Source organism: Pteropus alecto, unplaced genomic scaffold (assembly GCF_000325575.1).
Source record: "Pteropus alecto unplaced genomic scaffold, ASM32557v1 scaffold71, whole genome shotgun sequence".
Lineage (NCBI taxonomy): Eukaryota > Metazoa > Chordata > Mammalia > Chiroptera > Pteropodidae > Pteropus > Pteropus alecto.
The window spans coordinates 5,835,536-5,848,606 of record NW_006433024.1 but is presented as its reverse complement, the minus strand read 5'-3'; the positions used below and the strand labels follow the sequence as shown (position 1 = coordinate 5,848,606).

Genomic DNA, 13,071 nt, shown 5'->3' with positions numbered 1-13,071 from the left:
TGGTATGGAGAAATTTGGAAAATTATTTGGGTGTAATTTTAAAATGGCAATCCTTGTACATTTGGTTATGGCAAAGTTTCTCAATTGGTGGTGTGTGAATGGGTTACACATGCATTCAAGATCTTGATGACCTCAGCCCTCGAGACAGCCAGGTGGGGCTTGAGGTGGCCAGGGTCTCCAGCCACAAGGAACCTTACCACATTATGCCACATAAACATTATGATTTCCATGTGGGCAAATATAAGAAAAAAGAAGTTGAGAAGTGCTGAGCTAAGGAGTTAAACTTGTCTCTTAAGGCAGTTGGAGATGTTGAGAATGATGGAGCAGGTGGTGTGAGGAGGATAAGAAAGACTAGAGGTAGAGAGAGAAGGCTATGGGAATTTGGATAAATGGGTACATTTAACCATGAGAATTCTTTGACTGCAGTCCATCACTGGAGTTCTTCCATGTGGCCTGTCTGAGATTCCTCCACCCCTTTCTGCGTCATTTTACCTTTGATCTGTATAGTAGCAGGAAAGATCAAGAGAGAGAGTCAGATGCTGGAAAAACTACAGAAAGGAATACAGACCAGGGCTTGGTGATGGACTGCAGAAGGGAACAGAGAAAGGGAGGGGTGTAAGAGAAAATTTGAGAATATTGAGTCAGGTTGACTGAAAGAAAAGACAGAAACAAGGTGTGGGGCAGGATGCCAAATTGATTTCAAATGTTTTGGGTGAGAGGGTTGTCGACAGAGCTTGCAGATGATTGTGGTCCGGCTGTGACTATGGATTAGTGTTTTTCTATTGGTTCATGTGATAAATCAAGCTTTTTGTCTGGACAATAGTAACATCTAGTTTCACAAGTTTTTCTGCATTACTATGAAAATGATACCAGTATTGAGGGTTAATTCATCTTCCCACTTTAGGGAGTCATTAGGCAGTGGGATACATAGACTCTAAGCCATAAGCAAACATGTGAGCATTTATTTTTCTATTTGAGAATTGAGAATAACATTTGTTTACCGTCTCAACTTGAATCATTTCTTAGATGAACAATGTTTTTCCACAGGACCTTGACAGGTACAAAGATAAGCAGTATATCCAGTAATTTGTGTCAAGAACAAAAGATGCTTAGGACTTTGTAAGTTGGATTTTTCTTCCCTTCGCATACCTTTCTTTTACGTACTTCACAATGTTAAGTTTTATTTTTAATGAACTATTTTCATTGGGTGAATTTAAAGTATAATTATTTCTGATTTGTTTTCTTTGTGGAAATGAATGGCCATTTTAATAGCCCCCGGGGCAGGTAATGTGCATTTGTTTTTAGAGTTGTGTACACATCATACATCTTGTGACTTTACTTTGAACAGGGTAAAACCAAGCTAGATTCTCCTTTGATTTTTTTTCCCCTTATCCTGACTCCTTGTCCTTATTCTAGTTTCCTCAGAGGTGTTAACTCTCCATATCCTGCTCTTTCATCCATAACCTAAGCAGAGTCCAGATCTTTCTTGGATCAAGAACCAACAGAGCATGGAGCTTTCCAAAAACCTTAAGCTCACCAAGAAATTAAAAGTAAATAAATGATGTAAAAATGTCACAAGAGCCAATAATTAAGTTACTAAGTTGTTAATAAGTATTCAGTGGAAAAGAGATGGTAACAAAATAAGTAACTGATTGATTAAGCAAGGAGTTAAATGGTGTTATGAAGTATCAACAAAATGATGACCACTGAGAATAAACTGCCGTGGGATTAACTGAGATTTAAGTGGTCTCAATATTTAATATAAATGTTTCTTAAAAGCGGGTACACACATACCACTACTCTTATAGCTTTGTAGTTAAATAACAACATAGAAATTATTCATGCTATAAACAATGTTATAAAAATATAAATTAAAAAATCCATAACTATCACTTAAACATAATTTTTATATTTTCTGTATTATATTTTTATATATTTAATTTTATATACTTATATTTTAAAATATATTTTATATTGTCTATATCCAACATTATGCACTTGAAGTCTGCCAATCTTAAGCTTGTCGTATCACTGAGGTGCTCTAGAAGCTTATAAGTTTTAGAAAAAAAAAAGTTTCTTTTCTTGTTCAGCCATATCTCTTTATTATAGATCTTAGCACTGCTTTCAATGCTTCTGAGTACAGCTCTTTTAATAGATTTTTCAGATAACACAACATAATTTGTCAATTTTTATTGTTTTAAGGGACTTGTCTTACAACAATATAAAAGACCTTCCAAGCTTTAATGGTTGCCATGCTCTGGAAGAAATGTAAGTTGTTCTTTGACTTATGCCTTTTGCTGTGGTGTCTTGTTAATTCATTGAGCATTTCCTATTTTAAATAAATGGTTTTAATATTAAGAAATTAGAGGTTCATGTAATTAGCTATTCCTATGAATAAATGTCCCATTGTACCAGGTGTGTTCACACAAGCAGCATTTATTAGACACCTACCTATCAGGCATTTTCTGAAAGAAACACTGTGGGGGGAAGGCAGTGTACACACACACGAAAAAAGAAAAAAAAGCAAACAAAAACTTGACCTGGCTGTTGAGGGAAACCAGATAGGGGTATCTACTGCGTAGGACAGCTCTGATGGAGTTTGCCGGGAGGCGGGGAGACAGAGGCATTGACTCTGATCCCCTCCTTCCTCTAACTTTCTTTCTCTGGTACTTGGTATGGTCGTGTTGTCTTGGATCCTTTCTTACTATGTTATCTGTCTGCTCTTTTTCCTGAGCAGGGTTGATAAAGAATTTAGATAATGTATGCATTAATTTGGGATAGAATATCAATTAGACTAACCATTTCATCTTACAGATGAGGAAATAGTAGTTTCCTTTAGGTTCAACAAGATCAATGAATATTACTTATGAATGAGTAAACAGAAAAAGTTTAAGAAATGTTCTTTTTCAAAAAGGAAAATACTTTTTCTCTTTCTCCCCATTTTTCTTTATTCTTGTTTCTTTTTTTCTTTTTAGTTCTTTACAACGTAATCAGATCCACCAAATAAAAGAAGGTACTTTTCAAGGCCTGATATCCCTAAGGATTCTGTAAGTTTCTCTATGATTATTAGAGAACAATTTTAAAGTAAAATTTTTGTCAAGTTATAAATTAAATATATCAGCACAATGCCAATTTTAATAGAAATATTTAAAGATGTGATTTAGTATGTGTGAATATTGTTGTTCAAACTTTAGCATATGGTACTTTATAATCTTTCAGTATTTTTTACCTTAGCTAATATCTGATATTATACATTCATGAGTAAAAAAAGTATAATGTGTATAACCTGAGAAATGCAGCTTGTTTGTTTTCAAGTAGTAATAATGAGGTTTGAGAATCCATAAGGGCAGGGGTAGGCCAAGTGTGGGCCAGATCCAGCCTGCCTCCTTTTTTTGTAAATTAAGTTTTATTAGAACACGGCTGTATCCTTTTTGTTTAAGTGTTGTCTAAAGCCAGTTTCATCATACTGGCAGAGTTAGTAGTAGAGGCCATATGACCCCCAGAGATGAAAAATATTTACTATCTGGCTTTCTACAGAAAAAGTTTGTTGACCCCTGTACTGGGATATCTATCATAACAAATATAGCTAATATGCAGCAGAAGCATTCATTTAAAAAAATTATTTGTATCTGAGTGTATACTAATGCCAAGTACTCGATTTAGCACTTGGGAGTATAGAGATGACTAAGACAAACTGTCATTGCCTTCCTAGAACTTGAGTGCAGAAAACATAATTCACTAAATTAGTGAACGCTTTTAAAATACGAACAAATTTGAAAAACCGACAGTGAAATGAAGTTACATATATTGAATCCTGTTTTTCTGTAGATCCTCATTAAGAAATGAAAGATGCATTCTGTTAGAAAACATTTTATTGGTGGTTGGGTCACTGGGTCTTTCCTTGTTGCTGACAGGCTTACTGTGGATTTGGGCACTAGTGAGGAAGGACTGGCTCCTAGCTGCCATTACTTCTAGAGCACCAATAAGCGACAACAATGAAAAAGCTGGCCTTTTCATGATTTGGAATCAAGTTTGTCGAGTTTTCCTTTATCTAGGAGATGTGTCATAGAATAAATTTATCCAATCTCTAAATTTCCGTTAAGGCTCAATTTGAATGTGGTTTCAGATTATCTGTCTAATTCTGTAATATGAGAATTCTTCAGGGCATGTTCCTGAATACAGTATGGTTCAGGTATTGATATGATTTTTTTCCTGCTTGGGAAAAAAAAAGATATCTGAAGCTCTTCTGGAATGTTCTTGTTTGCATATTGATTATTTGTCTTCCCTCAAGGCTTATCACTAACCTTTGAGAAGGCAAATAATATGAAACCTGTTTTTATTTTCAGCTTTGTTAGGAGCCAGGCTTTTCCTCACCTAATTAATAGTTCTAAAGGTTAATATCATATCATTTATATTTTTGAACTGGTACCAGAATGATAAGGTAGAGAAAATTCACAACTGTTTTGAAACAGATGCCAAGTGGAATTACTGCTGCATGGAACACATTCCAAGAAATAGATTATTGTGAAGGAGAGACATTCAACATAAACATAAACATGTCAGACAAGATTCAAGAACTTTGTTATCTTATCAAGGACAATATGACAACTTCATACTCTAAACTCTAAAGTATAGTCAAAGTAACTGCAATTTGAGTTTATTTGAAAAGGTTAACATGGTATTCTTATAATTGCAGAGATCTGAGTAGAAACCTGATCCATGAGATTCACGACAGAGCTTTTGCCAAGCTTGGGTCAATAACCAACCTGTAAGTTGACAACTTTAAGCAGTAATATCAGGAAAGTAATGAATAGTTTACAGAAACTTGTGTTTTAGCATTGACCTAGCAAATTATTTTTCTGTTTAGCTGTTCCCGGTATAAATGCTAAGCTGCATTGATATAGTACCAGCTACTAAGATGGCAAGATGAATCCTAGATCTGTTGCTTTAGCACACTTAAGTTTCTTGGAGCTCTGCTATTTATGACAACACATGTAAAGATTGTTTAATGTGATTTGTGTCTTAGGAGTTAATTTGAAGTCTCATTTACATTTTAGAGATATAAGTTTTAATGAATTAACTTCATTTCCTACGGAAGGCCTGAATGGGCTAAATCAACTGAAACTTGTGGGCAACTTCCAGCTGAAAGAAGCCTTAGCAGCAAAAGACTTTGTTAATCTCAGGTGTGTTTTTGCTTATTTCTCTTTTTTGTTGAAGTTCTGGTAGGCCCCCAAATTATAGAGTGTGCCAGTTTTTTGCTGTGGTTTCTAGATGTTTCTGGGAGGCTATAATTTAAGGGTATTTTCTACTTCAGTCTTCACAGATTGGGTAAAAAAATAGAACATGAGCATTTATTCCGTAGTTTTTGAGAACATGAATATGAGCTCTTGATGCTGTCAAAGAGATAATGTACTCATCAGAGTGGTTTTTTTATTCAATGGATTTGTCATTAGCAACAAGATGGCAGAAACCACATAGGTGTGAACCTACAGAAAATTGAACAATGCTGTAATATAAGATTGGGGACCTCATTACATGTACTGGAGAGGGCTTCGGAATATTGTTGTGGGAGAAGAGATGTCTTTTCACTATACTTATGTGAACAAAGAAAATTTATTTTAATGGTGTAAAGTCACAAATGACTTGAGACATTAATTTTAAATGAAATTACCAGTTTTATGTGATAAATTGAGTGTGGTTAATTCATTTATAAAAGGAGTCTGATAAGCTTTTACTTTAAATTGTAATATTGCTATTAAATTTTAATATGGTTTAAGTCCTATTTTTTTTTATGCGTATCTTATATAAATGTAGAAACCCATGGTGTCATCTGATACCAGAGTTCTTTTCACAGATGAGGAAACTGAGGCCCAGAGAGGAGAATGACTAACTTAAAGCTATGACAGTCAGGTCTTCTTAGGCTAGAGCTTTCGAAGGAATTAAAATACTTTTTCAAAACAAAAGCATGTCTGCGAAGTTGCTATTCAATGAAGAATATATAATTTTTTCCCAGGTCTTTATCTGTACCATATGCTTATCAGTGCTGTGCGTTTTGGGGTTGTGACTCTTATGCACATTCAAACACAGAAGATAAGAGCCTTCAAGACCATAATGTGGCAAAGGATAAAGGCAAGTGCACATACTTTTTAAAATAGAACATTCTTTAAGGCATTAATCGAAGTCTCTGTTATTATAATCCGTTTGTGAAGGATCGGTATGAAATCTGTGAGAAAAATGGCATTTACTGTGTTATTGCCATCTTTAATGTGTTATCAAGCCTCATACAAGCTGAACTTACATCACGTACTAGAGAGAAAATTGTAGGAAAAACTCTGGTTTTTCCGAATTGCAGAAAGCTTGAATTAAACGATGTGTTTTATATTCAGGTCCTGCTGATATAGCAGGTGTCACTGGCAGTGCCGAAAATGAAGAACACAGTCAAATAATTATCCACTGTACACCCTCAACAGGTATGCTCAATGCATTTTGCTGTAGTTTCTTGCTTTAAATGAAGCCTAGGCAACTATATCTAAAACTTCTGGAAATAGATGTGATTTCTGTAATAAGATTGGGGTTAGGTGATCTCATAAGGCTTTGGGACCCGAAATGTGGTTTATGTATGAGAAGCTTTAGGCATCTCTTGCAGAATCTCTGGTCCAGACCCACTGAATGAGAATCTTTGTGTTCACAAGCTCCCCAAATGAGGGTTATGCACATTAAAGATTGAGATGCACTTTCTAAATGATCCTTTAACTCTCTAACTACTGTTCTACAAGGATGGAAATAGTTAACCTTTTTTTTTTTTTTTTTTTTTTTTTTTTAATGCAACCTTTCCTTGCGTTTCTGTTGAATTCATTGAAGTTAATAGACTTGGGAAAGTTACTAAACTGACTTTTGGGACTTGTAATAATGTATTCTGCCTAATCTGGCAGAAAAGATGAATTTAGAATTTCACTGTTAAAGAAAAAGATAGTTGGCTAAATTGTGTGCTATGAAGTAGATTCCTTTTTTAGTATATTGACATAGGATGATCTAGACATTATTTTATAATTCAGAATCATATATATTATGATTCTTAAATGATTACTGCTGAATTGTGAGCTACTTGAGGGGCTGTGTATATATGCTTTTAATACTTAACACAGTGCCTTGTGTAGAAAAGAAGCTTAAAGCGTCTGTATGAGTGAATGGGATTGGTGAGAATCGTTTATGTTTTTGCAATTTATTTTATCTAGTTTATATATTAATCATCGGAAGTCAAGGGGTGCAGCTCATGCACTTGCCTCCCTGGGGTTCTTGTTTTGGATAATGTGCATAAGGAACTGACAACTCAGTAAGAAGGGAGCAGCTTTATTAAAGGGGCGACTAGACCTGAACATGCAGAGATTCCATTTCCTCCATACTAAATTTAAACCTTGGGGTCGACCAGGAGGAAAGTTGACCTGAGCTCATCTCCCCAGGCTGCAGTATGGATGAACTGCAGGCCTGCCTCCCCCACATGGTAGTACTAACACAGAGACACTAATGTGCCTGCTAACTCAGAAGCAGGAAGTAGAGGAAAGCACGATACTTCTGGAGGAGGCAGCTGGTATCCAAAGACAGAGATTGGGTGGAGTCTGCTTCCCAGGCTTTTGAGAGAAAGTAACTCCTCCCATTACTCAAACATTTCCCAGAATTTTCTCAGGTCAGCTGAGCTATTCTTCTTTGAAGAAGGATGCATTCGGATACAGAGATGAAGGTGAAAGCTTCTTAACACTTCCCTGAGGGGGAAATTTTAAAAATTAATTGATTAATTAGAAACAATTTTAAAAAGTTTCTTGCGTTATGTGGAAGTTAGATATAAATGGTGCAGTCCTGGCTTGTTAGGTCTGTGACTATCTCAATGATGGAAATGCTTTATGGGATATATTATATTTCATGACCTTTCAGAAAGATAGATCAACATGTCTCATAGGCAGTTTTGATACATAGTTTTCTTGTGCTTTATAGATAAAACTTTGTTTTTCTTTACTAATTTTTAAGTAAAACAATTGTCATTTGTGACATAACTAGCATGTCAAAGTTAGTTACTGGAACATACAATTCAGCTACTAAATTAGTTCTTGCAATCCTGGTTTAAGTTACGCAGAGTTGACTGGATATAGCTTTGAATGAATAGTTAATATCAGTGTGGTTTAGCCCTCCCTGTACTATCTTACTGAATAACCTTCATCAGGTCAAACACTTTGAAATCTCAGTTTCAATGGATGATAAATGGGATAATTACACTTAACTTGCTTCATCAGATTACCTTTTAAAGCCATAAGAAATGTGTAAAAAATATATGTGTACATACATACGCATGTATAATTAGTATAAAGTATACTAGTATTAGGAAGGAAGAAGAAAAGGACCTCATGTTAAGTCCAACTATGTGCCCAGGAGCCTGCTTAGGGACCTTATGCATGTAATTTTATGTAAGCTGCACAACTGTATGTAACAGGCATTATTATCCTCAAGTGAGAAAATGAAATTTATAAAGGTTTATATTGCTTTCTCAAGAAAAAGAACGTTATGAACCCTAATCAAGTCTAGTTTTTCAGATCCCAAAACCTTAGTATATCAAGTACCTTTCATGTGCTAGATGCTGTGCTATGTATATTAACTTAGATATAAGAAAACGTGAAAATTTTCTTTTAAATATCACTATATGGATTAAAAAAAAAATAATAAAGTCAGTTATTTTTAAAATAGCCTAGTCCAGTGACTAAAATATCTAAGAAACAGTAATCTTTTCAACGTGGTTCAATTCAGTTTGGTAGCAGATTTAATTATCCTAGATTAACTATCTTTAGTGCCTCTCTTAAGCCATATCTTATGGAGTATGACATTTTCTAAATTGGTTTTTATTTCTCTGTTTTTCATTTTAGGTGCTTTTAAGCCCTGTGAATATTTACTGGGAAGTTGGATGATCCGTCTTACTGTGTGGTTCATTTTCTTGGTTGCATTGTTTTTCAACCTGCTTGTTATTTTAACAACATTTGCCTCTTGTACATCACTGCCTTCCTCCAAATTGTTCATAGGCCTGATTTCTGTGTCTAACTTATTCATGGGAGCCTATACCGGCATCTTAACTTTTCTGGATGCTGTGTCCTGGGGCAGATTTGCTGAATTTGGCATTGGGTGGGAGATTGGCAGTGGTTGCAAAATAGCTGGGTTTCTTGCCGTTTTCTCCTCAGAAAGTGCCATATTTTTATTAATGTTAGCAGCTATCGAAAGAAGCTTAGCTGCAAAAGAGATCATGAAAAATGGGAAAAGCAATCATCTCAAACAGTTCCGAGTTGCTGCCCTTTTTGCTTTTGTGGGTGCTGCAGTAGCAGGCTGTTTCCCACTTTTCCATGGAGGGGAATACTCTGCATCCCCCCTGTGCTTGCCGTTTCCCACGGGAGAATCGCCATCGTTAGGATTTACTGTAACCTTAGTGCTGTTAAACTCACTAGCATTTTTATTAATGGCCATTATCTACACTAAACTTTACTGCAACTTGGAAAAAGAGGACCTTTCGGAGAACTCACATTCTGGCATGATTAAGCATGTTGCTTGGCTGATCTTCACCAACTGCATCTTTTTCTGCCCTGTTGCATTTTTCTCATTTGCGCCGTTGATCACGGCCATCTCCATCAGCCCTGAAATAATGAAGTCTGTTACTCTGATATTTTTCCCATTGCCTGCTTGCCTGAATCCAGTCCTGTATGTTTTCTTCAACCCAAAGTTTAAAGAAGATTGGAAGTTACTGAAGCGCCATATTACCAAGAAAAGTGGATCGGTTTCAGTTTCCGTCAGTAGCCAAGCTGGTTGTGTGGAACAGGATTTCTACTACGACTGTGGCATGTACTCACATTTGCAGGGTAACCTGACTGTGTGTGACTGTTGCGAATCATTTCTTTTGACAAAGCCAGTGTCATGCAAACACTTAATAAAATCACACAGCTGTCCTGCGTTGGCAGTGGGTTCTTGCCAAAGACCAGATGGCTATTGGTCCGACTGTGGCACACAGTCGGCCCACTCTGATTATGCAGATGAAGAAGATTCCTTTGTCTCAGACAGTTCTGACCAGGTACAGGCCTGCGGACGAGCCTGCTTCTATCAGAGTCGAGGATTCCCTTTGGTGCGCTATGCTTACAATCTACCAAGAGTTAAAGACTGAATTAATGTGTTTGAGACTGTTTCCCCATCAACCAAAATCACAGTGTTTATAGAATGAACCCTACTCCGATCTTTCATCTTGGAAGCACTTCTGTGACCACTGCCCGGTGTCCCTTAAGAGGAGGAGAAGGTGGCAGTTTACTTCTTAAACCAGACATTGTCAAAGAACAAGTGCCTAAACTATCAATTGGTGAAAACTACAGTGTCCAAGCAATGTGTGGTCTATTTGGAACAAATTTGTAACTTGAAAAGATTTCATGTATATCATAACATTATAACATTAGGTTTTTCTGATCCATAAGAAGCAAAATTTTACCTATTTCTGAATTAAGTGCAAGATAAAGAACAGCTGTTAATATTTTTTTAAGACTATTTTAAAATGTGATTTTATACAACTGAAGAAAAAGTCTTGCTAATTTTACCTAATGTCTGATCATTAATCTCAGGACAACTTACTGCAGGGCCAAAAAAGGGATCATCTCCCAGTTAGGACTGTGAGAGTATATGTAGGCATTACCTTATTGCGTTTTCTGTTTCCATCTTTGACATAATAGAATCACAAATTTGTTGAAGTCATTTATAAATCTTAAACCTGAAGATGTTTTAAAAACAATATTAACAACTGTTAGATTTTAAAAGAATAACCGAACATTTGTTTTCGGTCATTTTACATTGCTTTGGTGCAACTGCAGTCATTTTTTCCTCAGTGTTTTGTGATCACACTACTAGGGAAAAGTAAAGGGCTAATTGCATTGTGGGTTTAGTAGATTTGGCTAAACTATTAATATGGGATTTTAATAGTATCTGAGGGATTCAATGGCTCCGTGTAATGTTCCCATTAATAAACACTTCCTAATATCATTGGCTCTACTGGTATGTTCCAATTTTGTTGGTATGTTATCTACTTATAGTTTGAATTATCCAGAAAGTAAATTGTGGTAAATAGTTACATTTAATTGGAAGAAACTGGGAGTGATTATGACACTAAGCACTTACATTTATTTCTTAGCTGGATTCTCTTGAACTTGTGCTATTATATGGAAGTTTTCATACATTTTCCCTTTACTGTAACTTACAAAAGAGCCTGTGCAACAGTTCAGATATTGTGAGACAAATGTGTCATTGAGAAAAAGGAAGAAAAATAGGAAATAAAGCTTTGGCCTATGTCTTTAAAAATTAAAAATTTTACTTGATCCTTATCTACAGACTTTTGACTTGGCACTATGTGGAGTCTTAAAAGTTATAAATGTTCAATATGTTTTTGGGACAATATGCTAAATCAATAGCAAACCCACTGCCATATTAGTTATTCAGGATGTACTAAAAAACATTAAGCTAGATTGCAGTTTAATAATTAAACTGTATATACTGTGCATATAATGAATTTTTATCTTATGTAAATTATTTTTAGAACACAAGTTGGGAAATGTGGCTTCTGTTCATTTTTGTTTAATTAAAGCTACCTCCTAAACTATAGTGGCTGCCAGTAGCAGAATGTTAAATTGTGGTTTATATACTTTTTTTTTTTTTGCATTGTAAATAGTCTTGGTTGTACAGTCAGTGTAATAAAAACAGAATCTTTGTATATCAAAATCATGTAGTTTGTATAAAATGTAGGAGGGATTTATTTACAATGTGTTGTAATTTTGTAAGGCCAACTATTCACAAGTTTTTAAAATTGCTATCATGTTTGTATATTTACACATTGATAAATATTAAATCATTACTTGGTAAAAATATACTAGCTAAAAGTTTTTTCTTCAAAAATTAAGTTACTGAAAACTTTGCATTCATTTAAAAAATAGAATAGCAGATACATAAAATATGCACTAAACTATGCTATACATATGGCTGGAAATACAAAATTGTATGCATTGTTTTGAATTATTAAAGTTTCTAGAAAGCAATCTGTTTTGCCTTAATATATAACTGGTATAATAATGAATTTGCTTAGTGTTAAAGCAGGTAAATTAAAGTGAAACATTTTTTTAAATGAAGAGTGTTAGAAGAAATGATAGAAGAACACTGCTGAAATTTAGATTTTATTGTCAAGTGCATCATACTTACAGAAAACAAATTGTGAAATTTAAGAGAATACCATCAATTAGATCTTTGTTTAAAAGCAAATGATTAAAAAACCTGCATGATACGTAGTGTAGTCAGTTGTCTAAATTCTTAGACATAACTCAATATTCATAATCATCAAGCCCTTTTCTAGGTGAGAAGATAGAGTGCTTAATGAGATTTAAGTAAACACCTGAGTTATACAGCACATTAAACCCAACCAGCACCCAGTTCCTCTTAATTTGAGAGTTTTTTTGTTTTTGTTCGTTTTAAATGAGTATAGGTTTGGAATTCCCATAACAAAAAGTAGAACAGTATAATTACCCTTCTTCCCATCCCCTCAGCCTTCACTCCTTAACCCCCAGTATCCATCACCCACCAAACTTCAGCAATTATCAACTGCATATGCTAAATATTGTTTCATCTTCATTTCATTCACTAACCCTTTCTAATCCTTCTGCTCTTTAGATTATTTTGAAGTAAATCTAAAATATATTGTTTCATCTGTAAATGTTTCAATATGTTCCGGAATAAATTTTAAGTTGCATAATATATTGCCACAGGGCTAACTGGTAATGACATTACTTTTATAAGATTTTAAAGCAAAATCACTCTGCACTTATACATGGTTACAAAGCCAGCAAAAAATTATAAATTATCTCAAATATACCATGAAAATGAACATAAACGAGTAGTAAGAAGTGAAGTTACTAAGTCAATACCCTATAACTTAAGGGGAGAATCCCTCTTTTGAGCTATTTATACATTTATATATAAATCTACCAAATTTGATTATGGCTTCTCAGTCTCAGTAATGAAAAG

At 34.8% G+C, this 13,071-nt stretch overlaps 1 protein-coding gene across 2 annotated transcripts in view; it reads left to right on the top strand.

The window, feature by feature from the left end:
* Positions 1-12,092, top strand: part of LGR4 (leucine rich repeat containing G protein-coupled receptor 4) — a 90,452-nt gene extending 78,360 nt beyond the window's left edge. For both annotated transcript variants that reach the window (XM_015586380.2, XM_006907986.3), the window contains 8 exons: positions 1,048-1,119; positions 2,203-2,268; positions 2,976-3,047; positions 4,697-4,768; positions 5,058-5,183; positions 6,014-6,129; positions 6,387-6,470; positions 8,910-12,092. In XM_015586380.2, coding sequence (XP_015441866.1) covers positions 1,048-1,119; positions 2,203-2,268; positions 2,976-3,047; positions 4,697-4,768; positions 5,058-5,183; positions 6,014-6,129; positions 6,387-6,470; positions 8,910-10,186 — 1,885 coding nt within the window. In that variant the 3' untranslated portion in view covers positions 10,187-12,092. The remainder of the gene's footprint in view (positions 1-1,047; positions 1,120-2,202; positions 2,269-2,975; positions 3,048-4,696; positions 4,769-5,057; positions 5,184-6,013; positions 6,130-6,386; positions 6,471-8,909) is intronic.
* The last annotated feature ends 979 nt before the right edge of the window (positions 12,093-13,071 follow it).